The sequence below is a fragment of the Pseudonaja textilis genome, chromosome 16 (genome assembly GCF_049901715.1).
Source record: "Pseudonaja textilis isolate UNSWEBS1 chromosome 16, rPseTex1.2, whole genome shotgun sequence".
NCBI lineage: Eukaryota > Metazoa > Chordata > Lepidosauria > Squamata > Elapidae > Pseudonaja > Pseudonaja textilis.
Genome location: NC_142005.1, coordinates 3,147,503 through 3,173,171, shown reverse-complemented (window position 1 = coordinate 3,173,171; position 25,669 = coordinate 3,147,503). Strand labels below are relative to the sequence as shown.

General features: G+C 48.7%; 1 protein-coding gene across 1 annotated transcript in view; it reads left to right on the top strand.

Annotated features, from left to right (window-relative positions):
* The first annotated feature begins 4,569 nt into the window (after positions 1-4,569).
* ATG2A (autophagy related 2A) overlaps positions 4,570-25,669 on the top strand; it is a 61,370-nt gene continuing 40,270 nt past the window's right edge. The window contains exons 1-12 of the mRNA XM_087913823.1: positions 4,570-4,945; positions 9,995-10,157; positions 11,703-11,855; positions 12,452-12,557; positions 14,289-14,442; positions 15,212-15,340; positions 17,281-17,377; positions 19,040-19,195; positions 19,960-20,096; positions 22,166-22,235; positions 23,796-24,048; positions 25,295-25,445. Of these exons, the coding sequence (XP_087769949.1) occupies positions 4,775-4,945; positions 9,995-10,157; positions 11,703-11,855; positions 12,452-12,557; positions 14,289-14,442; positions 15,212-15,340; positions 17,281-17,377; positions 19,040-19,195; positions 19,960-20,096; positions 22,166-22,235; positions 23,796-24,048; positions 25,295-25,445 (1,740 nt within the window). The 5' untranslated portion in view covers positions 4,570-4,774. The remainder of the gene's footprint in view (positions 4,946-9,994; positions 10,158-11,702; positions 11,856-12,451; positions 12,558-14,288; positions 14,443-15,211; positions 15,341-17,280; positions 17,378-19,039; positions 19,196-19,959; positions 20,097-22,165; positions 22,236-23,795; positions 24,049-25,294; positions 25,446-25,669) is intronic.

Genomic DNA, 25,669 nt, shown 5'->3' with positions numbered 1-25,669 from the left:
GGAAGGTTGGGAGATGTAGACCTCAAGGAACATCAGAGAGGCTGGAACAGGAAAAACCCAGCATTGTGCAAAGATGAAAATCGGGGCGAATGATAGAAGATTTCTTACGAGCTGTGAGATGATGTGGTTGAAGATATGGAAGGTCTCTACTCATGTAGTGTGGCAGAGACCCCCTCCCCCAAATACATAGGGACCCCCCCCGCCCAGCTCATTTTCAGTGTATTTATTGGTGCCTTTTCTAGTTGAATGTCAATCAATAAACAGAGGTTTGTGGTTTTTTCTACTAAATGAGTATCTGGAATTTTGGAGAAAGCGGTCCCTCACTTTGAAAAGGGGAATTACTGAGTTCTGGGCTATTTTTTTTATTTTTATAACACTTTTATTGTTTTTATATATAATTCCAGGTCGTGAAGATGCTTAATAATATGCCTTCCTTCTCTTATTTCCCCTTGCAACAACAACCCTGCAGGGCGGGCAGGGCTAAGAGAGAGAAACTGGGACTAGAACTCACCATCTCCTGGTTGATTGGCCTAAAGTCACCCAATTGGCTTTCATGCCTAAGGCGGGAGCAGAACTCAGAATCTCCTGGTGATTGGCCCAAAGTCATCCAGCTAACTTTCATGTCTGAGATGGGACTAGAACTCAGAATCTCCTGGTTTTTTTTAACTTGGTGCCATCATCACAAGACCAAACGTTTTGACTCTGACTGAATCAAAAGGAGATTCAAGGTGATCTCAAATGGCGTGGAGAAATGCTCCGCCCTGTGTAAGGGCAGATAACTTGGGTGGGGAGTCCATTCGCTTGAGGGAGAAGACGTTATCCGATTACTTGTCCAGAGCAGTTGATTGACACGGTGGACCAGCAAGTCCTCCCGGTGCAGATTGCTCCTTTTTATCCTAGCTTGTAAAAACAAATACAGGTAATCCATACAGGTAAACTAGGATGAAAAAAACATTTGCTAATGAATGGAAGATTAGAATAGTATGGAATGGAATGGAATTGTTCTGTATAGCATAGTGTATAATGTGTAGGATAGGATAGGATAGGATAGAGAATGGAATGGAATGTAAATAGAATAGGATGGGATGGGATGGAATAGTATAGTATTAGCATAGCATAGTATAGTGTATAGTATAGTCTATAATGTATAGTATACTATAGGATAGGATAAGATAGGATAGAGAATGGAATGGAATGTAAATAAATAGGATGGGATGGGATGGGATGGGATGGGATGGGATGGGATGGAATAGAACAGAATAAATATTGCAAGGAATAGAATAGAACAGAACAGAACAGAACAGAACAGAACAGAACAGAACAGAATTCTTGATTGGCCAAGTGTGACTGGACATAAAAGAATGAAATAGAATTGTTATATTGTTATAGAATAGAGACTGGACAATCATTTGTTCGAGATACACGGTCTCTTACCTTGGTTAAGAGGTTGGACTAGAAGACCTCCAGGGTTCCTTCCAACCCTAGGATTCTTTGATCTACAAAGCAATAAAGGCAAAAGCAGGAGCAAGAGAAAGAACAAAGAGAGAAAGAAAAAAAATCCAAAGGGCAGAAAGAAAGGAAGTACAAAAAAGAACATTCTGATTTCCTTTCTGGTAAATACAACAACAAAGCTATTTCTTACGGTAAGATAATCCTCGACTTACAGCTATTTAGCGACCATTACAACTGCACCGAGAAAACTAACTTATGACCAGTCCTCAAAATAACCCTCTCCCCCCCCACCCACCCCCAGCCACAGGATAAAATTTGGGTGCTTCGCAACCAGCCATGCATGGAACCATTTGAAACCTTCCCAGCTGGCTTCCAATAAGCAAAGCTGATGGATTTGCTTAATGACCGCCTGATTCACGTTAATTCACTTAACAACTGCCTTGCTTAGTAACTGAAATTCTAGATCCAATTGTGGTGGTTGTGGAGGACTACATGAACAGCTATTTTCCTAGAAACGTACTGGTAGCCCACAGAATACTCTGGAGTAGGCTACAGCTAAGAAGCCTTCTTCAAGCTGTCCTCCTCCAGATCTTTTGTATTACAACTTCCATCCATCCATGCACAGGGAAAGCTGGAATAGGAGTGAAGAATAGAGGTGGGTATTCAACCGGTTCTAACCGGTTCTGCAGAACTGGTAGCGGAAATTTTGAGTAGTTCGGAGGACCGGCAAATACCACCTCTAACTGGGCCCGCCCCCATCTCTTCTCCACCTCCCGAGTCCCAGATGATTGGCTGGGTCTTCTTTGGTTGCCCTGCACAGGAGAGCGGAGCTGGAAAGCAGGTTCTTTTGTTGCCCTGCACAGGAGAGAGGAGCTGGAAAGTAGGATGGGGAAGGAATGAGATTTTGCAGTAACCTTCCCTTGCCACGCCCACCAAGCCACACCACGCCCACCAAGCCACGCCCACAGAACTGGTAGTAAAAAAAATGTGAGTCCCACTACTGGACTGAAGAATCTACAGCAGTATTTCTCAACCTTGGCCACTTTAAAATGAGCAGATTTCAGCTCCCAGCTGGCATGTATGGGCCAACTCCCAGAATTCTTCAGCCAGCACATCTGGCTGGGGAATTCTGGGAGTTGAAGTTCGCCCCTCTTAAGCTAGGCAAGGTTGAGAAATGGTGAGCTAGCTACACACAGTATGGCATGAAGTCAGCAGCTGTGTTACACTGCCTCCTGTGGCCGATTATTGTATTGCAGGGGCAGATTCCTGCAGGATCTTTCTTTCCTGTTTCATGGAATTGCCTTAGGAAGCAAGTTTTATTTTATTTTTATTTTATTTGGTTGGTCAACTGCTTACAAGATGAACAGGTATAAGTAAAAACATACTTATGAATACATGGATACATATAAGAAAAATAAAAGAAACAATAGGACAGGGACAGTGGGCACGGTTGGTGCGCTTATGCATGCCTCCTACAGACCTCTTAGGAAAGGGGTGAGGTCAATCGTAGACAGTCTAATGTTGAAGATTTTGGGGTTTGGGGAAGAAACCACAGAGTCAGGTAGAATATTCCAGACATTGACCACTCTGTTGCTGAAGTCGTATTTCCTGCAATAAAATTTGGTGCGATTAACCTTGAGTTTGTATCTATTGTTTGCTCTTGTATTGTAATGGTTGAAGCTGAAGTATTCACTGACAGGTAGGACATTGCAAGGTATGATTTTATATACTATACTTAGATCGGACCGAAGGCGGCGTAGTTCTAGATTTTCTAGATCTAGAGTTAGTTCTAGGTTTTCTAGATCTAGAGTTTCAAGTCTGGTGGCATAAGGTATTCTGCAACAAGTAGAGGAGTGGAGAACTCTTCTTGTGAAATATTTCTGGACTTTCTCAGCTGTGTTAATATCAGATACATAATGTGGTTTCCAGACTGATGAGCTGTATTCGAGTATTGGTCTAGCAAATGTTTTGTATGCTCTAGTTAGTAGTGTGATATTACCAGAGAAGAAGCTACAGAAGATTAGATTAACAACTCTTAATGCCTTTTTGGCTATGTAGTTACAGTGGGCTCTGGCACTTAGATCATTAGAGATGAGAACTCCAAGGTCCTTGACAGAACTTGGATCATCAACAAGGTCTTGACTACTCAACTGTGCTAAAGCTGCTTAGTGCTGTGAAACTCAAACTGAAACTCCTCTTCTTTGCTTGTGTTTTGCATTTGGGGCAGATTTCTTTTCAGATGGGGAGGGGGAGTAGAACTCCTTAGCGTTTTAATAATAATAACATTATAGGAAATAGTAAATGCTCTGATGGGCATTTGGAAAAATCCTTTCTTAGTGAGCACCTAGAAGTCAAGAGGAACCTACGTGCTAAATTTCAAGATTGTAGGCTTTATGGTTCTGGAGATTTTGTGATGATGCCTGAGTGGTATTTCGCTTTTATAGATAGATGATAGATGGATGGATGGATGGATGGATGGATAGATAGAGTAGATAGAAGATAGAATAGATTAGATAGAAGATAGTAGAAATAGATTCTATCCTATCCTATCCTTATCCTATCCTATCCTATTCCATTCCATTCCTTCCACAATCTATTCTATTATTTTGTTTTATTTAGATTCCTAGTATGAGTTTGATTGCTTATTTATATCCTAGCACTATCACTAAGTGTTGTATCTTATGATTCTTGATGAAAGTATTTTTTATGTACACTGAGAGCTTCTGCACTGAAGACTTGTGCGTCCAATCACACTTGGCCAATAAAGAATGCTATTCTATTCATCCTGCCATTTGGCAGCCCGGGTCTGGAAGCCTTTATGTTTTCAATCTTAGAAGGGTTATTTGGGTATTTAAGGAGGGACGCTCGAACCTCTTAAAGACGAAAGTCAAAATTTCCAAATGGCGCCTCCGTTTCTTCTAGCATTCCTCTTTAGAAACAAAAAAATTCAAGACTTCCTTAGCGAGCCCGGAAGCACGTTCTCCTACAGGAGTTGGGTGGCTCTTGATATTTTCTCTCTAGGGGAGAATAAGGGAGCTTGCTTGACGCCCCGCCCCGGGTGGCGTGTTTTCATCTCAGGTCCCCGCCCCCTTTCAACGTCACCCGCGAGGCCTGCCGAGCGACCAATCAAAGGAGGGGAAAGGGGAGGCGCGGCCAATGAGCGAGCCCGTCGGCCAGCGAGTCGGGCCTGGAGAGTAAAAGAAGCCGAACACGGAGCCGGGGAATCGCGTGATTGGAGTGGCCGGGCAAGGTGCCACGGGTGGCGGCGGCAGCGGCGGCCACCTCCGAAGACGACGATAGCCCGCACCGCCTCTCTCTCATCATGTCCAGCTGGTTCTTCCCGTGGTCGAGCTCCATCAAGAAGCGGGCCTGCCGCTACCTGCTGCAGCATTACCTGGGCCACTTCCTGGAGGAGCGGCTCGGCCTCGAACAGCTTAGCCTCGACCTCTATGCGGGCGCCGGGCGCCTTACCCGCCTCCACCTCGACGTCTGGGTGAGGCCTCTCCGCCGCGGTGGAGCGAGGGGAAGGGAAAGGAGGCGAGAGGGGCCTCGCTGGCTTCCTGGGCAGGCAGAAAACCCACCGGTGCAGCTTCCTTTTTTTTTCCCCCTCCCTCTCCTGGAAGGCCTGCTGGGCCCTCCCCCTCCCCCCAGAGTGTCCTTGGGATTACAAACCCTATAATCCCCTCCCGAGAGAGGCAGCTGCCAAAGAGGCTGGGATGATGGGTAGTGTAGTCCCAACTCAACCCAGAGGGGATTAGGATGGGCTTCTCCCTCCCAATAGACGGGCAACATAAGCCAGGTGTCTCAACCTTAAGCCGTTTTTTCAGGTGAATGGACTACAACTCCCAGAATTTCAGATCCAGCTGTGGTGGCTGGGGGATTCTGGGAGTTGAAGTCCACCGGGCTGGCATTGGTGACAGCTGAGAAACTACCATAGTATATGTGTATGTAAATATGTGTGTGTACACACACACACAATCACACGCCTGTAGACAACAACTCTGGGGCTTAAGGTGTGTCTAGCAATCTGCATGTTTTGTACATGTGCGTATGTCACTAGAGATATACACACATTTGTAGATTTTTGAGGGGGGGGCCTGTATGTGTATAAACACAGATCTATGTCTCTCTACATCTATCCATCTATGTCTCTTTATCCCCTCCCTCTATAACCCCCCATCTATCCATCCATCGTCTCTCTATATCTACCTATCTATCAAAAATCTATTAATATACACGTATTATTCTATATGATTTATAATTGTGTGTTTCGGTATATACATTTGTACGTATAAACACATACTGTATGCTGTCTACCATATACCAGAAAGCGGGAGATCGTGAATTCTAGTCCTGCCTTAGCCATGAAAGTCAGCTGGGTGACTTTGAGCAAGTCCTTCTTTCTCATCCCAGCTAACCTCAAAGGTTGTGAGGAAACTAGGATGAGGAAGGTGCATTGGATATGCTTGCTGCCTTGAATTATTTGTAAAAATAATAAAGGCAGGATACCAATAAATATAGGACAACATTTTATAGCACTGTGTGTGTGTATCTATTTATCTATCTATCCATATCCATCCATCCATCCATCTCTATCTATCTATCTCTCCCTATATGCAGCTTACAAACCTGTAAATAAAATGTATACACAAAAAGCTATAAAATATATAAATATATTTGTATAGATATGGAAGTTTGTACATATTTAGAACATAGAATAACAGAGTTGAAGGGGACCTCGAAGATGTCTGTAGTATAACCTCCTGAGCAGGGACCCTATACAGGTGGGTCTGACCCTATACAGACAGGTGACTGCCTTCCGTGTGTGTTGTAAGTTGAGTGTTTTATCTTATGACCGCAACTGAGACTGGAGCTTCCTTGCTAAGCAAGGTGGTCATTAAGTGAACACAACTTTTGTTGCTGTGGTTAAGTGAATGAGGTGGTCGTTAAGCATATCTAGCCTTGATTTGCTGGTCGGAAGCCGGCTGAGGTGGTCACAAATGGAGACCACATGATCCCCCTGGGATGCTGCAACCATCGTGAATCATAAAAGGTCAGATAGGCAGCAAATACACTGAACAAGTGATAGTAATAATTACATGCTAAGCTTCCCGAATTTTATCATGTGATCACGAGGATGCTGCCATGGTTGTACATGTGAGGACAGGGCCTCCGTGCTGTTGTAACTTGAACAGGCACTAAACCAAAGGTGGTAAATGGAGGACCAGCTGTGCTCTATTCTGGTGTCTTTTTGATGTGTCTTTGAGGGTCTTCTAGGCCAGGAGTCTCCAACCGTGGCCACTTGAAGAGTTGTGGACTTCAACGCCCAGAGTTCCTCAGCCAGCTTTGAAGTCCACAAGTCTTAACGTGGCCACGGTTGGAGACCCCTGTTCTAGGCAAGCGCCAGACTGTAGCCCAACCTCCTTTCCGCTGGTTGCATTCTGGATTGGGTACTGGATTCATGGCCAGGTTTACTTGATATGTACATGAAATCAAAACCAGAATACGTTACAGGTATGGGTCACGTGTGAAGCCAACAGGTGTCTCTCCCAGGAGCCGAGAGGGTTCCTGGATGTGCTGCAAGATCAAATCGATAAAACCGAGAACCAGTTTGGTGTTACTGATGAAGGGGCTGGCCTAGAAACTAGAAGGCAGTGAATTCTAGTTCCCACCTCAGGCATGAAAATCAGATGGGTCTGACTTTGGGCCAGTCACCAGGTGACAGTGAGTTCTAGTCCTGCCTTAGGCATGAAATGCACCTGAGTGATTTGGGGCCAGTCGCCCCCGGCCCCTCAGCCCAACCCACCTCAGAGAGTGGTGGTTGTGGAGAAAACAAGACGATGTGATACGAACAGATCATCCGATAGGTTCGCCGCCTTGAGTCACCTGCAAAGGAAGAAGAGGGAAATTGAAATCTAGGCGATGAACGGGGAAGCCTGAGGCTCCGGCAGGCCGCCTTGAGCAAGAGCAGATCGGCGGCATCAGATGGAGCAAGGGCTCCAGGAAGTGTCAAGTGTCGGGAGAGGAATGTGGGCTGTTTGTTTTTGCGGAGTTGACTCATGTGCTCTCCGCCTCATGGCTGTTGTCTGGCCACCCAGCTTTGCAAAAACAGGAGACGTGGATCTCGCTGCCCTCAGGCCCAGCCGAGGGTCTTTCCGGCTGTGCGAGGAACAGCCGCTTTCCCAATGAACCGGGAATGCGCATTTGGATCTTTGCTCCTTGGCTTGATTTGTATTTGTAGCTGCCCGGTGTGATGTGCTATTTTCCTTTGTTGACCAGAGGCGAGCTTGCCTGGTCCATACCCAGCCAAGGTGGCTTTCTGATTTCTTGGGCTAATCACCAGGTGACAGTGAGTTCTAGTCCCACCTCAGGCATGAAAGTCAGCTGGATGGCAAATCACCCGAGGCGAGGTCGCCTGGCTAATAATCAGCCTGGAAGGCCTTTTGCTTCGTTTATTGCGATAAGTGGAAGGGAAGCTTATCAAAGCTTGGTTCTCTCCAAAGATCCAACCCAAATGGACGGATGGATGGATGGAAAGCCCCTACAGAGAGTGGTGAGGACAGCGGAGAAGATTATCGGAAGCTCAGAGCTCAAAGAATTGTTAGAGACCCCACACACCCACTTTAGGGTCTATTTTCCTTCCTTCCTTCCTTCCTTCCTTCCTTCCTTCCTTCCTTCCTTCCTTCCTTCCTTCCTTCCTTCCTTCCTTCCTTCCTTCCTTCCTGTGGTTAAAATGCGGCATTGGGACTAACTCTGCCCACAGACAGGAGTTTGATCCTGACTGGCTCAAGGTTGACTCAGCCTTCCGTCCTTCCGAGGTGGGTAAAATGAGGACCCAGATGGTTGACTCTGTAAACGCCTTAGAGAGGGCTGTGAAGCCCTGTGAAGTGGTATATAAATCTAAGTGTTGTTGCTATTGCTAAATCATTTGTGCAGTAGCTTTCCTCTTATTCGGTTCAGCTACTTTCCTCTTCCAGCAGTTTTTGCAGCTTGTATTCTTCCATTCCGCATCACTCTGAAGGCTCATTTTTGCCTACGTGTCTCTCTCACATCCTCCCCTTATGCTCCTATTTCCTTCCTCCCCGTTGTAGATTCTTTGGCAGGCTTGATTTTTTACTCCGTAAGTTTCCACGACACAGCAGATTCAGTTGTAAATTTTGCTTTTGAACTTCGAAGACCATTGTTTTCTCTGCACCTGACATATTGCTATGTCACAATAAGCTTAACCTGGTTATAGTACAGGTCGTCTTTGACTTACAACCGCTCGTTTAATAACTGTTCAAAATTGCAACTGCCCTAAAAAAAACAACTTATGGCTGTGTTTCATACTTACAACCACTGCCGTATCCCCTTGGTCGCGTGATCAAAATTCAAACAATAAATGTAAAAGTATTTATGGGCTGCTGCCTATTTAATTATTAGATTTAAAAATAATCTAGTCAATTTTCTTCTGCGGAATATGTAGAATAACAGAGTCGGAAGGGACCTTGGAGGTCTTCCAGTCCAGCCTCCTGCTTAGACACGTAGACTCAGTGGAATTAGTACTCTGTTCACTTTTATCTATGGAGATTCCCAGTCAATCCAGCTCACGGTTGTCTCAGAGGTGCTTTTTCAAGAGGCAACTTGGCCTTTTTTGTTTTTCCTAGAAGACATTTCGCTTCGACCAGAACTGAAGAAGCTTCTTGGATTAGAAGCGAGATGTCTTCAAGGAAAAAACCAGAAAAACCATTTTGAACCGACCAGAGCTTTCGGATACTCTTCAAGGGCAGCCCCACATAGAGTGCATGGCAGTAGTCAAGACGGGAGGTGTCATGCCCTTGTTGGAGCCTGATTCTGAGGGGGAGATTGAGGAGCTGACAGGGAGTGGGAGTGGGGCTCCGGTGGCTGTGGAAGAAATGGGGGAAGGGCACAGCCCGGCTTCAGAGGAAGACCCAGGGCCACCCCCTCTTCATCCTAGGGCACGCAGAGAGGAACGGAGAAGGGAGCAACGTGGCTTACGGGAGAGGAAAGGGCCCTGATCCCCTTCATGGGCTGCAGCTGGGAGAACAGGATATAAGAAGGGTGTTTGCACACAGCACCTGGCTGGAAGCAAAGCGTGCATTATCTTTGTCAAGGCTTATCGGGGTTTTGGCGTCCTCCCAACTGTGGTTGCTGTGTTATCTTGTGAAAGTCTGCAATTTATCATCCTAGCCTGCCGTGTTAATTACTTCAGTGTGGTTTGTGTTGGTTTTTTTATTTCTAATTTATCTGTACTTTGGGTTCGGACTGCATTTCTTCCCTTTGTAGACTGTTTTTAGAAGAGTTTGGTCTTCAGCCGAGGATAACTGGACATCGGGGTCCAAGTTGGAGGTATTAAAGGGACTTTACCTATTTTTGTGACTTTGTTGCTTTTGTGCGACGCCCCTTTGGGTCATTGCAGGAGGTGAATTAGGTGTGGGTGACCGTGAGCAGCAATGGTTAATGCAGAATATGTTTGCTTAGGCAAGTTTTGCTTTGGGCTGGCGCTCTACTTGACGTTGCCTTGTTGTCTTCCCTTCTGCAGTCCGTGAATGAGTTCCTGGAGTCCGTGGGCGCCCCGTTGGAGATCCTGGATGGCTTCATCGACAGCATTGCCGTCACCATCCCCTGGTCTGCCTTAGTCACCGAGAACTGCACTGTGGAAGTCAGTGGGCTGCAGGTCACCTGTCGGCCCAAATATCGCCAAGGTGGGAGCCAGAGTGGGGAGGGGTAATAATTGGGGCCTGCTGGCTAGAGTTGGAAGGGACCTTGGAGGTCTGGTCCAGGGGTCGCCAACCTTTTGGACCTCAGGGACCACCAAACTCATCATTTTAAATCCCACGGACCAGAGACCCTGGGAAAATCCCCCAAAAAGTCTGCAGGAAAATCCCCCACCCTGTTTTCCTACCGATCAATCGTTCTTTACCGTCTCTTGTTCAGTTCTCAGGGAAAGAGAGAGACTTTTGGCTTCATGCAAGGAAAGCAGCAGAAGCAGCAGAAGACTTTTTTTTTTCTCTCCCCCAAACTCCCCTAGAAATGAGTCTTTGTGAGATTTCTCACGCCGGCGCAGCCTCTTGGAGCAGGAGAGGCCTTGCAGGGTCCCAAGGACTCATTTTTGGCGGAGTTTGGGGGAGAGAAAGAAAGACCTTTGCTGATTTCCTTGCATGCAGGCAAAAGCAAAAGAAGAAAGAAGCGGAAAGAAGCAGCCCGGTGGCCAGGCCAGGCGCGTGGGGTGAGTGGGGCAGGTTCCCCCCCTCTGCCCTTCCCCCCTCCCCTCACTACCTCGTGTTGTTCGCAATGCAAGCGACACAAGCCTTGTGTTCCCGCGCAGCCTGGATTAATTTCTTTGGTGGGGGGACATTTCTCTGCGGACCACCAACGTTTTCTTGAAGCCTACTGGTTGGCGATCCCTGGGCGAGAAGACCTCCTCCTAAAGCAGGGACCCTGTACCATTTCAGACAAGTTACTCTTCAGACTTCTCTTAAAAGCCTCCAGTGGTGAAGCACCCACAATGCTTGGGAGGCCAGCTGTTCCACTGGTTATAGCATAGTATAGGAATAACAGAGTTGGAAGGGACCTTGTAGGTCATCTAGTCCAACCTCCTGCTCAAACAGGGGACCCTCTGCCATTTCAGGTAGGTGGCTGTCCAGTCACTTCTTAAAAACCTCCAACGGTGGAGCCCCCACAGCTGTTCCACTGGCTCCTCACTCTTCGGAAGTTTCTCCTTGCTTCTCTCTTGGGTTAGTTTCCATCCGTTGCTTCTCCTTGCTGCCTTCTGATGCTTTGGAGAACAATTTGACCCCACTCCCCCCGTCTTTGGGGCAGCCCCTCAAATACTCGAAAACTGCTATCTAGTCCTTCTTTCCTCTAGACTGACCAGACCCAAATCCTGCAGCCGTTCTTCCTACGTTTCAGTCTCCGGGCCTTTCATCATTTTAGTTGCTCTCCTCTGTACTTTTTCCAAAGTCTCAACATCCGTTTTTGTAATGTGGGGACCAAAACTGGACGTAGGATTCCAGGTGTGGCCTTACTAAGGCTTTATAAAGCGGTACTAAAACTTCACGTGATTTGGATTCTGTGCCTCGGTTTATGCAACCCAGGGTTGTATTTGCTGTTTTGGCTGCCGCCACCGCCGCACACAGCTGGCTTGGGGTTTAAGGGAGCGTCTGATGAAAGGGAGCATCCCGCTTCCTTACCTGCGTTTCTGACCTCTCCATATCTCCTCCTCTCCCCCCCCTCCCCCCCGCTTGCAGGTCATGCTGGCTCAGAGTCGCAAAGCTGGGCTTCGTGCATGACCACCTCCATGCAGCTGGCTCAGGAGTGCTTGAAGGAGCAGGCGGAGGAGCCTTCGGACACCAGCCAGCCCCTGGAGGGCTTGGAAATGTTTGCCCAAACCATTGAAACAGGTAGATGGGAGGGCAGGTGGGAGAGGCGGGGAGGGGCTGGGAAAGGGGTGGAAGGGAGAGGAATCCAAAACTGGTGGCAGCTCAGCCCAGGGGGCAGAAACAGGGAAGAAACCGCTGTGGCCTGCCAGTGGCCGGCCGAGTCGGCGGCAGATTCGGACAGTAGTGAGGAGGTTGGGGAGGAACCTGGGCCAGTCCTGGAGTCGGGGGAGGGCTCGGATGAGGGCTCTGCGTCGGAGGCAGAGATGGGGCCGGGGCCGTCCGACAGTTATCAGCTGCCTTCAGAGTCGGAGATCAGTGGGGCAGAAGAACAGCTGGAGCCTGTTCCTCCGTGTGCCAATGCGCAGAGCTGCCTCTCCCTGTCTCTTTCTCTCCCCCTCCCCCCCTCTCTCCCTCCCTCTCCCCCTCGGAGCTCTCAGGTGGCCCTGAGGCCGATCCTGACTCCCATGCCACCTCCCCCTCCGCTGATTCGGCTGCTGGAGAGCGAGAGAGACGCGTCCGACAGGCCACAAGAGGGTCACTGGGCGATGAGAAGTTGATTTTCCCTGCTTTACAGCCCAAATCCCCCTTGGTGTCTTCTCCTTTTCTCTCTCTCCCAGTTCTGAGAAGAATCGAAGTGACTTTCTTGGACACGGTGATACGCGTGGAACACACCCCCAGAAGCCGGGAGGCGCCCGGTGTGGCCCTGGAAATTCACATCCAAAGGTCAGCTTCCCCCCCCCCCCTCCTCCGAATGGACGCCTTCTGTGAAACGTTGGGAGGGCTCTTCTCTGGTGGGGGGGCCACCTCAGAGTTGGTTCTTTTTTCTTTTTCTCAAGCCTGTCGAGAAAGTCGTGGGGTAAGAAGGAAGGGGCGCTTCTAGGAGCCACGTTGGCTGGGAGGATTCTGGGGAACAGGTGCCTCCTCCTACCTGGGGGGCTCCCTTGGAGGAAGGTCACCCCTTGGCTACCTGTAGAGCCACCATTAGGGGGAGGGGTGGGTCATTGAAAAAGGCAGTGGGATCAGAGCGGGGTACCCAGGAGCCCCGGAGGACAGAACAGGAAGCCCTGGGGGGACGTTGGCCAAAGAAAGATCCAATCTAGAAGCAAGCAGAGGCTTCCTGCCAGGTAGAACAAACAATCAGTGGAATAGCCGCCGTAACCTGCGAAGCAGTAAGACAGCCAGCGGGATCCCGGCACAGCCGATCATCATAACAGCCGATCGTCGGGAGGGGGGAAAAATACCCTAAGGAGCGACTGATGCAGTCAGTGATGTCGGGCACGCGCATGATGTTGCGTATGCACGATAAGGACTGGGGGGGGAGGCGGGGCAGAGAGGGGCGGGGCTAGCCAGGGTCATGATTTGCCAGTTCTCCGAACTGTGCAGAATTGGAACAACCAGTTCTACTGAACTGTTCCAAACTGGTAGACTCCCACCCCTGCAGGACGGCCCTTTGTCTGGAATGATATCGGTCAGTGGTGGCAAAGCGTTTTCAGCTCCCGTGCTGATTATTGCGCTTGTGCTCATGCGCTCACATGCCAGCACATGCCAGAAGGCAATGCGTGCTGGCCCTCCCCACAGCCCCTGCACCTGCGCGTGCCATCCCCTCGCAGCACTCTGCACGTACATGCGCTATCCCCTCGCAGTGCAGCGCGTCTGGGCATGCGTGCGCAATTCCCCTTTCTGCACGCATACACATGAGCGCGCAATCACTCTTGCATGCGATCCATTTGCAGATGGGTGTGCGATTCCTCCGCCTGCTGTGCATCTCTGCTCATAAAACCACGACCCCCAGTACATGCTGCGCCTCTCTGGGCATGCGTGCATGTCTCCTGTGCCCCCTGCGCCTCCCCACGTGCATGTCAGATACCTGACTATCAGCTGTCGGGCGGCAGCGGCCTGCGCACATGTGCAGCGGGGCTCTTCCAGGCCAGCTCTCGGGTGCTGGGGGAAATGGCTCTGCGTGCCACTTCCGGTACACGTGGCACCATCACAGATATAGGGTGTCTTGCTTGAGCAGGGGGTTAGACTAGAAGACCTCCAAGGTCCCTTCCAACTGTATTCTGATTGATTGATTGATTGGCGTGTCATTTTGGGTGAGTCCTGTTTAATGTCCTGTGTGGACCCAGGATTTAAGTTTGTCCAGGAACTTGGGTAGGTGTGATGGGTGAAGGCGGCCTAATCATCATCATCTTTTAACAATCCCATAATCCCTTGCAGGGTGGGGTTTGGGCAAACTGAATGGAGCTAGCAAAGTTGTAACTGGCCAGATGCCCTTCCTGTCACCAATACGGAGTTTTGTTCAGCAGATCTATTCCCATTGTGCCCGGAGAGAGAAATAGCTGCCTCTCCGTAGGATCGAACTCGCGAGCCGCCTGATTGTGCACCACTCCTCTGCCACGGACGCCTTGAGATGGTCGGCGCCTGGCCCTGAGTGTTCCCCTCTTCTCTCAACAGGCTGGACTACTGCGACGAAGTGGTGCGGGACCCCGGGCAGGCGCTTGCTGTCGACATCCACCAGCCTCCACCCTTTCTGCAAAAGATCCTCCAGCTGAGCGGCCTCTTGCTTTACTATGAGGAATTTGGTGAGGGCAGCGCCCGGGGCACGAAGGTATGGCCTTGTGGGAGATCCTCCTTCCCTCTTGGGGGTGTGGGGGAGGGGTGCCCACTGTCCCACTCGGTCACCTAGCCCAAACACAAGAGACGCCTGCCTGTTTGGTTTTGCCCAGAGTCGACTTTAGGGGAGCTTAAGTGCTTGCAGAAGGAGCGAGGCTGCATCTGGGGGTTTTCCCTGTGCCCCCAACACAAACAGGTCCCTCTCTCTCCCTCCACCCTTCGCCATCCCCCCCCGCCCCCCGTTATCCGCCAATTCCAACTAGGTGCTTGTATATCGTTTAGGAAGGAGGTTCCCGGTTCCCAGCTCTGCATCTCCATAGTTGACCTTGGCTGGCTGGAGCTTCTCCCAAGGCTCAGCTGGGCCTTCCTCTCCCCCCACCCACCTACCCCTTCCTTACACTCTGACAATTGTAGCACGGCTGAGCCCGCAAAGGAGGCTCCTGGGGCATCTTCCACCGAGAGGGCACCCCAATCCCTTCTCTCCCTCCTCCCACTGCTGACACCTGCTTGCAAGCGGGGTCCGTGGAGCGAGCCAACCGTGACACGCCCCGGTCTTTCTGTCTCCCCTCCCACCCCGTGGCCAACGTCAGCCTGCCGGCTCATGGAGCTTGGATAGGAGAGACGCAGCCAGGACAGCGGGGAGGAGGAGGAGGCAGCTCGGGGGTCAGCTGACAAACTCTGGGTCTGGCCCGTTTGGGTGGCAGCTGCCGTGCTGAAAGTCCCCGGCGTTGTTTTTAGGTGTGTTTGATTTCCTTTTCACCCAGGAGGCCGAGCCGTGCGATTCTGGCGGGGAAGAGGCCGGATCCAGCCCTCTGCTTCAGATTGGAAGCTGCTCCGGATACACCGAGATGCGGATTAAGCTCAAGCAAAACGAGGCCTTCCCTGGAGCTAAGGTCATTTGGGTCAATCCTGGCTTGTTGAATATACATCCAGGAAACACGGGAATGCAAAAACTAGCGTGATTGTGGATTGCTACTTTCCCCTGTCGAGAAATATAAGAATGATTTAGAATAAGAATTCTTTTATTGGCCAAGTGTGATTGGACACACCAGGAATTTGTCTTGGTGCAAATGCTCTCGGTGTACATAAAAGAAAAGAGACATTTGTCAGGAATCAAGAACCATCAAGTACTTAATGATAGTCATAGGGTACAATAAGCCATCAAGCATTCTAGGAAACAGTAAAAATCAAGGATACAAGCAACAAAATTAGAGTCATGCAGTCACAAGTGGGAAGGAAATGGGTGATAAGCAGTGATAAGATTAATAGTAATACTAGTGCAGACTTTGTAAACAGTTGGACAGTGTGGAGGGAATTATTTGTTTAGCAGAGTGATGGCGTTCGGGAAAAAAACTCCCCTTGTGTCTAGTTGTTCTGGTGTGCAGGGCTCTATAGCCTCGTTTTGAGGGAAGGAGTTGAATCGGTTTGTGTCAGGGATGTGAGGGGTCTGTAGATGTTTTCCCGGCCCTCTTTTTGACTCGTGGAGTACGCGGGTCCTCCATGGAAGGCAGGTTGGTAGCTGTTGTTTTTTCTGCAGTCCTAACTATCCTCTGAAGTCTGTGTCTGTCCTGTTGGGTTGTTGGGTTAGGGTTAGTTACTTCCAAAGTTCTCCCTGTTTGATTTTAAGGGCCTCACTGGGTACGCTAAACGGAGCTTAGCGAAGGAGACATGAGCTTAAGTGTACAGATAGTCCTTGGCTTGAAAAAAAAAGACCACAATCGAACCCAACATTTCCATTGCTAACTCGGTCCCAGGACTTCCTCGTATAAATGGAGCTGACTTATCCCTAGGTTAGGCCTCTTGAAATCATACAATTTAGACTGGCTCACCCATTGCAACAAGCCACCCTTTGTTTAAACCTGGCTTGTTGAATAAATAGCAGCTCACACAAACAAGCTGCCATTAAGGGCAAGGATGATTCGAGGCGATATGGAGCTGCCTTTAGGGAAAACAGTGAAGAGCTAGTTGGGGGAAGAGATTTCCCTGGTCCAAAAACTGAAAGAAAAGTGAGAAAGAAGCTCGAACTAACACCAGATTGACGCTGTTCAGTATAAGACGGAGGGACAGAAACTTCCAAGGTTGATGTTAACCTTTCAGGTAAACCAGGTCAACAAACAGACAAAGGAATGCTTTTTTTTTTGTCTGAAATGTTGTATAGGGCAGGGGTGGCTAATCTTTTTGGGCTCCTGTGCTAAAAATTATGTGCGCATGCATGCTCACGTGCCAGCACCCAGAAGGCAATGGCGTGCAACCCCGCAGCGCCAACCCCCCTTACGTGCATTGCGCCTCCCAGATGATTTTCGGCCTGTTTGAGGCCTCCTTTGGGCTCCCAGGCTTGTGGAAAGCCTCGCAGCCTGAAAAATAGGCCCGTTTTGTCACTTCCGGTATTTCTGGAAATACAGGAAGTGATGAAGGGCCTATTTTTCAGACTGCGGAGGCTTTCCTGAGCCTGGGAGCCCAAAGAAGGCCTCAAACCCACCGAAAATCAGCTGGGAGGCAGGTGCATGCGAAGTGAGGTAAGTTTGCCTGTGGCACACGTGCCATAGGTTCGCCAATCTCCTGCTCGAGCATAGGGTTGGACTAGAAGACCTCCGAGGTCCCTTCCAACTCTATTATTATTCTCTGTTCTATGTTTTCTAATCGTGAAAGCATGCAAAACCTGTTGGTTTTTCTCCTGAAGTCAGGCTCGGTTTAGCATCCCACCGGTCTAGCTGGGTCTTATTGATGGGTATTAGGCTGTAAGGTCCGGGGGGAGTGCCAAATGCCTGGATTTCGCCCTTCCCCCAAAAGGGCTGCTTCTTTTGACGTGGGACACGGTTCTCTCCACCTGCAGCTGGAGTTAGATGGAAAGATCGGATCTCTGCACCTGCTGCTGGCTCCTCGGCAGATATTGCTCCTGACGGATCTTCTCTCATCCCTGAACTTGTCCGGTGAGTGAGCGATGGAACGGCTGGAGAAGTCGTGATCCAGATCAGTGACCCCCCAACCTTTGTGGCTTGGCGGCCTGGCTAGGGGAGAGGGGAACCGGACTGTGCGAGTGGCGGGTTGGTGCAGGCGTGCACGTACGTGCAGCTCAACTTGCACAAGTGGTGAGGCGGCCCATGTGCGCACAGCTGGACTTGTGCAAGTTGAGCATGTCTGTTAACATGTGCCGGCCCGCCACTTGCTTAAATCTGTGCATGCACCAGCCTGCTGCTTGCGCAGGCCGGTTCCGAATAGGCCACGGCCCGATAGTACACTGTGGCTGGGGTTTGGGACCCTTGGTCTAGATCAGGGGTGTCAAACTGGCGGCCACATCCATCTCTGTGAAGAGAGAAAACATCGTGTGACGGCAATGTGACACAGCGAGTTTGATGCCCGTGATCTAGATGGTTGAAGGAGGAGGAGGGGTGGGAGTCGGGGTCAGCATCTGGGAGCTCTGAAGAGGGAAGAGGGAATGCAGCTGGCAGAGAGAGAGAGAGAGAGAGATGGAGCCTGGGCCGTCCATCAGCCCTCAGAGGGAGAGTCCACAGCCCCCAGATCTGGAGCTGGCTGATGAAGAAGAGGAGGAACAGCCGGGTCCAGTGCCTGATGTAGAAGGCAGAGGAGAGGAGAGCAGTGGAAATCTATGGGCTGGTCCTTGGGACGGAAGAGCCACTGTTCTGCTACCAAAGCCCCACCCGAGCTCTGGGGATCAAAGGCAAGAGGATGGAGACAAATGGGGGTGGCAGACCCCTGGATTCATCTCCAGGATGGACGGACTTGCTAGCCTGCGGTGAGGAGAAACCTTTGCCGGGGCTGTTTTATAAAGGAACCTTTTGAGTTCATACCAGAGGGTTTGTCGTGTTTGGGGAGCTGGGTCAGAACAGCCTCCAACCTGGGGGTCTTGTGGTGCTTGAACCCATTCTCCGTTGCTCAAGGTCAGGGATTTCCAAACGGAGCCACTTTAAGGGGGACTTCAGTTCCCAGAATTCCCTAGCCAGCACGCCAAGACTGAACAGCACCGCCCTGGGCCCTTTTCTCTGAGAACTCTGGGGAGGTTCATCCTGCACACCCGGCTCACTAAATCTCCCAGAGCGCCAAGGCGTCCATTGGCCCTTAGTTTGCTGGTGAGTCCAACATCTTTGGTCAGCCCAGGAGGTTGTGTGAATCTGGAAAATGTGCAGCTTGTGCTTCTGGGGACTGAATAGGACGAGAGGCCTGTTTGATCTAGCAGTGAAGGTGGCTGGCTGGGAACCAGGGGACGGTGAGTTCTAGTCCCGCCTTAGACACGAAAGCCAGCTGGGAGATCTTGGGCCAGTCACTCTTTGTCAGCCCAACCCACCTCACAGGGTGGTGGTTCTAGAGAAAACAGGAGGAGGAAAGGATGATGTTTGCTGCCTTGAGTTCTTTGTAAAAAGAATAATAAAGGCGGGATATATATAAAATAAATTAACAAATAGTACAGTTTTGTGGGTTTGGCCCAGAGGATCCCCCTTATCCAGCTGTGGCAAATACCAAATTACTGATTTCGAGGAATCTTGCAATGCCCAATTTTTTCCCCCTCTTTGTGGAGGGTCCCTTCCCTAAATCTGTCTCCTCCTCCTCCTCTTTTCCCCCCTCCCCCGGCAAAGAATCCGGCGTTCTGCAGGAGCAGCTGAGCAAAAACCGCCCTCTGGATTCCGAGGATCTGAAGCTGATTGAGCAAGACCTCAGCCAGCAGCTGCATTCGGGGTTGGGATCGGCCCCGGCACATCTGGAGGGCCTGGTGGCCGGAGCGGAGAACGGAGGTGAGTCCTGGCGAGGTGATCCGCCTCTCCTCCCCTCTCCAGGAGATCAGGAATAGACCTCTGAGGCAGAGATGTCATTTCTTACGTCTCTCTCTCTCTCTCTCTTTGCCGTGGGACTTCTTTTTCATGGGTTGTTAATGACACGGTAGGGATTACTCTAGAACAGAGATCTCCAAACTTGGCAAATTTAAGACTTTGCTGGCTGAGGGATTCTGGGAGTTGAAGTCCACAAGTCTTAAAGTTGCCAAGTTTGGGGACCTCTGTTCTAGAATTTTGTGAGCTACCCCCACTCACATATGTACGTGATGGGCCACTTATGTGAATTGGTTCAATAAATAAACCATTAATTAATTGATAGAGAAGTAGGGGTGAGAAGCCTAGAACCACTTCCACATTTGGAAATTCTCTCCAGAATCTAGAAATGTTTTGCACTCCATGTCTCCTCTGAAAGACAGTGAGAGCTAGCAAATGTTAAACCCAGCACTGGTGATGTTCCCTAGTTGGGTATTGAAACGTCTGCAAGAAAACTACCAAACTCGGCACCAAGTACCTCACACTCCTCTTTCTCCATCTCCTCCTCTTCCTCCTCCCTCTCCCCCAACACCCTCCTCAACTCCTTTCTAGCACTGATGATGTTACCTAGTTTGGGTAATAAAACGTCTGCAAACCACACACACCCCCCACCAAGCTCAGAGAGCACCCAGGACACCCACCCACGAGCAAACGTTAAACCTTCCACCAGTTTTCCCTCTCTCTCCCTGCAGAGATGTTCTTCTCCATGGCACCCATGACGAGCAGCGTAGCGTCTCTGCGTTCGGTCAGCGACCTCTCAGATCTGGATTCGTCGGTCCACAGTGACATGAGCACAACTCCCTTGCAGCCTCCAGCCTTCGCCCTGGGGGTAAGTGCCTTGCCCAGCCCTTTTCTTTCTTCCCCATGGCCATCCTTCATCTCTCTCAGTTGTTTCTAACTGTCTTGAGGATTTCAATAATACCGTCTTCACGCCAGGGGTGGGATTCTACCAGTTCGCACCTATTCGCTAGAACCGGTTGTTAACATTCTAAGCAGTTGGGAGAACCGGTTGTTAGAAGAAATGACTGGGCTAATCCTGTAAGGAAGGCAGGAAGGAAACATTCTGGTGTTGCTGACAGAAACTGCCTCTCCGTTAACGCTTATTACATTCTAGGCAGGACTAGACTTCCTGTCTCTGGAACTTCTCTGGAGTTCTTTTCCCCTCCTTTGCTGATACTTTGCTTGTGTGGAGTGACCATTCCAAGTTACAATGGCACTGAAAAAAGTGACTTATGACCATTTTTCACACTTGCGACTGTTGCAGCATCTCCACAGTCGTGAGAGGCCAGGCGAGGAGATGCGTGCCTTGATGTGAGTGATATTGAGTTAGCCACACCCAGCCAATAACATGACCAACAAGCCATGTCCACCCAGTCACATGACCACCAGGCCATGCCCACCACCTAAGCCACACCCACAGAACTGGTTGTTAAAAATTTGAATCCCACCCCTGCTTCACGCACATGCATGGGGCCCAGAATGTGCAACAGTGATGACACTCAAACCAAGCCCTTCCAATTTACTCTTAAATCACAAAGAAAGAGCTTATATAATCATACGGTAATGGTTAATAAACACTCCCAGAAGTCTGTTAAGGAACCTGGAATACTGCATCCAGTTTATAACTAGATGCTGAAAATGTCATCAAACACCAGAACATGCTACATATATGGTGGTCTTGCATAGAAGCTAAAAAATATTAGACAAAAAAAATCACATATGGTTGGAAAAAATGATTAAACAACATATAGATTTGAAATCTGAAAAATTTTATATTACGAATGCTACCTGAAGGTTACAGTAAAGAAAATACATATTTAATTATACGCGTATTAACGGCAGCTAGAATTGAATTTGTGCAGAATTGGAAAAGTGACAAGATACCGATAGAGGGAAAAGTTATTGAAAAAAATATTTGAATGTGCAGAAATGAATAGACTAACATGGGAAATTAAAGAAAAATATTACATAGTATGGGATTTATTTTGCTAATGGTTAGAAAATAAGATAAATTAAAATGGATTAGATGTATATATAAAGTAATAAGAGAAGATCGTAAAACAGATACACTGGATATTATTCATATGAAAATGTGATTATTGTATTGTTATATTGATAAGCGAACTATTAATTATAACTAAGCACACAAATATGTATCTAATTGACGCACAGTTGAAATGGAATGGATTTATTGTATATGAAAAAAATAAATAAAAAATACCACATCCAGTTTTGGTGCCTACATTACAAAAAGGATGTTTGGGAAAAAGTTCAGAGAAGAGCAACTAAAATGATTATAAAGACTTGGAGACTAAAACATTGGTTGGAAAATTTGGGTTTGGCTAGTCTAGAGAAAAGAAGACCCAGGCGGTGGCATGAGAGCAGCATTCCAGTATTTGAAGGGGTTCAATTATTCTCCAAAGCACCAGGATAAGAAACAATGGGTGGAAACTTGTCAAGGAGTGAAAACCTGGAATTAAGGAAAAAGTTCCTGACAGTGAGGACAATTGACCAGTGGAACTGCTGGCCACCAGAGGTGGTAAATGCTCCATCTCTGGAGGACACCAAGAAAAGATTGGACAGCCATTTATCTGAAATGGGACAGGGTCTCCTTATTGAGCAGGAGGTTGGACTAGAAGACCTTGAAGGTCCCTTCCAACCCTATTCGATGGCCTAAGTCCTGAAAATGCTCTTTCCTCCATTTAATTATGAAATTGATATGCCATCCATCTCGCTATCGAGTGAGTCCGGGCACTTTACAGTTGCACACATGACAAAATAGACACTTGGAAATTTTAAACTATTAAAAACATCCGTCCTTTCAACCCAAAGTTTAAAACCGAAAGCGTTAAAATGAACATTGAAAAAAAACAAGCTCAAATTAACCTTCTTCCACAGCTGAGCCCCCGGCGTTACCGACGGATGCCGTTTGCCTCAACCCTGCCAGGCCTCAATAAGATGCCAAGTAAGATGGTTTTCCTGCAATTTCCCCGGGACGGAGGAGACGGGGTGGTGGTGGTGGGGTCTGGGAAAAGATGCGGAGAAGGTTGTGGAGTTCTTCCCTGTTTCCTTCTTCCAGCCAGGCTGAGCGTCTGAGCGCTGCATGAAATACCGTTAAACATCCTATTTTGTTTAATAACAACAACAACAACAACAACAACAACAACAATAATAATAATAATAATAATAATAATAATAATAATAATAATAATAATAATAGGAGCCCTTGGATCAATACCTAAGGGGCTACCTCGCTATTTGGAAATCCTGAATTTATCGGACTTGAATACCCGGATTCTACAAAAAAAACCCACCCTACGTGGAACAGCTCATATCCTCCGATGCTACCTGAACAGTTCCGAGGTCCTTGGTTAGGACTCGAGCTGTTGAGCTACCAACCAGCCCCAAAGGCTGTGAATTTGTAAATTTGTAATGCTTTAAAAGATTAACCAATAAATAATAATAATAACTACCACTACTACCACTATTACTACTACTACTATTTATTATTATTATTATTATTATTATTATTATTATTATTATTATTATTATTCTACACGTAGTTTTCGATTTACATCTAGAGTTGATCCTAAAATTTTTCATCCCTAAGCAAGACAGTTGCTAAAATGAGTTTTGCCCTATTATTTTATGGCCCTCTCTGGTTGGTAAGTGAATCCCAGCAGTTGTTAACCTGGTCACCTGGTTGTTAAGTGAATCTGGCTTCCCCATTGACTTCGCCTGTGAAAGGGAATCGCTTGACCCCGGGGACATTGCAACCGTCATAAAGACAAGCCAGGTGCCAAGATGGGCCTGGACTTTGGTCACCTGACCACGGGGGTGCCCCAACGGTCGTAAGTGTGAAAAATGGGCGTTAAGTCCCTTTTTCTCAGGGCCGTTTTAACTTCAAGCGGTTACTAAATGAATGGTTGTAATTGGAGGATTGTTTGTACTGTAGAGCAATGTTTTTCAACCTTAGTGCCAGGATTCTGGCATTTAACCCTATTGAAATCATGAGTCTCGAGCCAAACTTCCAAAACTTAAAAATAATTTATTGGGAGTTAACGTGTCCAGCACTGCCTGGGTGTAGCCGACTCTGAGACACATCATTCATTGTCACCCTTGACCCTGGTTTTCCTTCCACCCCTGGGTGTATCGTAATTCATATTCTCCAATGGGACACCTCCATAGCCCAGAGTCATCAGTCAGGCTCTCCAGTTAGAATTTTGTGCAGCAGAAACTTCGGTCACCTAGTTACTATCTTTGAAAACGTTTATGGAATGCAGTTTCAGTTTCCAAGCTGCTGCACTGCTTTTTCAAACCCCCCCCACCCCCCCTTTCTGGTGGCAACTCTAAAAGACCATAGAATTATTTTATGAGTTGACGCTTAGCAGCTTTGAGAGTTGTGGGCTTAAATTCCCAGAATCTTCCATTGGATTGTGGAATGCTAGCTCAAAGTGTCTCCGTTTCAAACAGGTGTGGACTTCAGCTCCCCGCATTCCAATGCTTCTTTCTTCACCTTCTTTCAGGCAAGCCCTCCCCTTGCCACCCCCCTCCTTGGACAGCCAGCGTCCCGAGATGCTGCTGCGGGTGACTGTCGGGGGGCTGACCTTGACCTTGCTCCATCAGCCACCTGGGCTTTTCCCGTCGGATATCCTTTCCCTCGCCGTTGCTCAGCGATTCTTCTCCCAGCTGGGGGCCCTGAAGGACGCAGCCTTCGGAGGCCGGGATTTCCATCCCTTGCGCCGCTGCTTCGAGGAGGCCATCCCACGGAGCCATGTCAGGTGAGTCCAGTCCAGAGTTTCCCATCCTTAGAGACTTTTAAGATGGGTGGACTTCAACTCCCAGAATTCCCCAGCCAGCCTGGGTTTCCTACCCCTAAGCAACTTTAAGATGGGTGTTCAGCTCCCAGAATTCCCCATCCAGTCTGGGATGACCCAAAGGGGCTTGGCACAAAGGCAGCCCAGTCAGATGATCAGTAGGAGTCCCTTTATTAGCTCCAACTTATTAGCCCCCAATGTCCTGGTTCCCTTCTGGGCTGGAGAAAAAAACTCCCAGGAACAGCCTTGGGCTGCAGAGAATCAAGTCCAAAACATGGTCAACACAAACTGTAACAAAAGTCCAATCAAGGCAAAATGAGGTAATTAGTCTGGCAGGGTAGGAGCAAGAATTTCAGATGTGAAGGAACGGTTGTAATTCAACCTGGTTGGATAGACGCCAAGAACACAGATAACCAAAGTCAACACAAGATAAACTCATGTTTGTTCCCAGTAGATGCCTTACTCAGCCTGCATCTCTTTTAAACTCTCTTCCCAGCTGTGGCTAATGAAGGGAATCAGGGCCCTTTCCTCCCCTGTAAGCTACGCAACCCACGTTGCTCCCTTCTCCATTCCTCCCTGCGTGCCCTAGGATGAAGAGGGGGGTGGGCCTGGGTCTTCCTCTGAATTCCCTCTTCCTTGTTCTACCTCTCCCCTGCTCTGCCCAGCCGGACTTTGCCCTTCCCCAGTTTCCTCCACAGCCAAGGGATCCACACTCCCACTCTCTGTCGGCTGTTCGTCTTCCTCCTCGGATTCAGACTCCAACAGGGGCATGACACAGTCAGTGTTTTCTATCCTTAGCAATCTTAATATAAGGGAACTTCCAACTCCCAGAATTCCCCATCCAGTTAGTGTTCCCTGACCTTAGCACCTTTAAGATAGGTGGACTTCACCTCCCAGAATTCCCCAGCCAGGCAGTGTTTTCCATCCTTAGTCATTTTTAGTTGGGTGGACTTCACCTCCCAGAATGCCCCAGCCACTCAGTGTTTCTCAGATAACTTTAAGATAGGTGGACTTTAACTCCCAGAATTCCCCAGTCAGCTGACTGGGGAATTCTGGGAGTTGAAGTCCAGCCTATCTTAAAGTTGTCTAGATTGAGAAAAACACGTCTCTAAGGCGAGTAGGCCGGGTTTTTTTTCCCCTGCTCTTAAATTTGCTCCTTTGTCCTGCTCTTTTTCTGAGGTACCTTTGGGGGCTTCTTTCCATCTTCCAGGCTGACGGGGGCTGCAGTCCAACTCACCTGCGAGCACAAGGCTTCTAAGCAGCTGCGTGGGCTCAACTGGGACACCTCCTTCGGCCTTCTGGAGATCTTGGAGTGCCTTTGGCCAGCCAGCAGAAGGACGGGGAAACCCGAATACACTCAGGTGTGGAGCGGGGTGGGGGGGGAGCGTCTTCGGGGAGGGGGTAGCCTCACCAAGGCTGGAGTTGAGGTTGAGGGTTCTCCTGGATGTGAAAGAGAAGGACGTTAATAAGACCTATCACCAGAATAAGCTTTTTTTTAAACTCATGCCTATAATATCAGCCCTACCCTCAAAATAAGGCCTACTTAAGTGCCTGCGCGGCCGCCCAGCTGCCCATTCCATCTGGT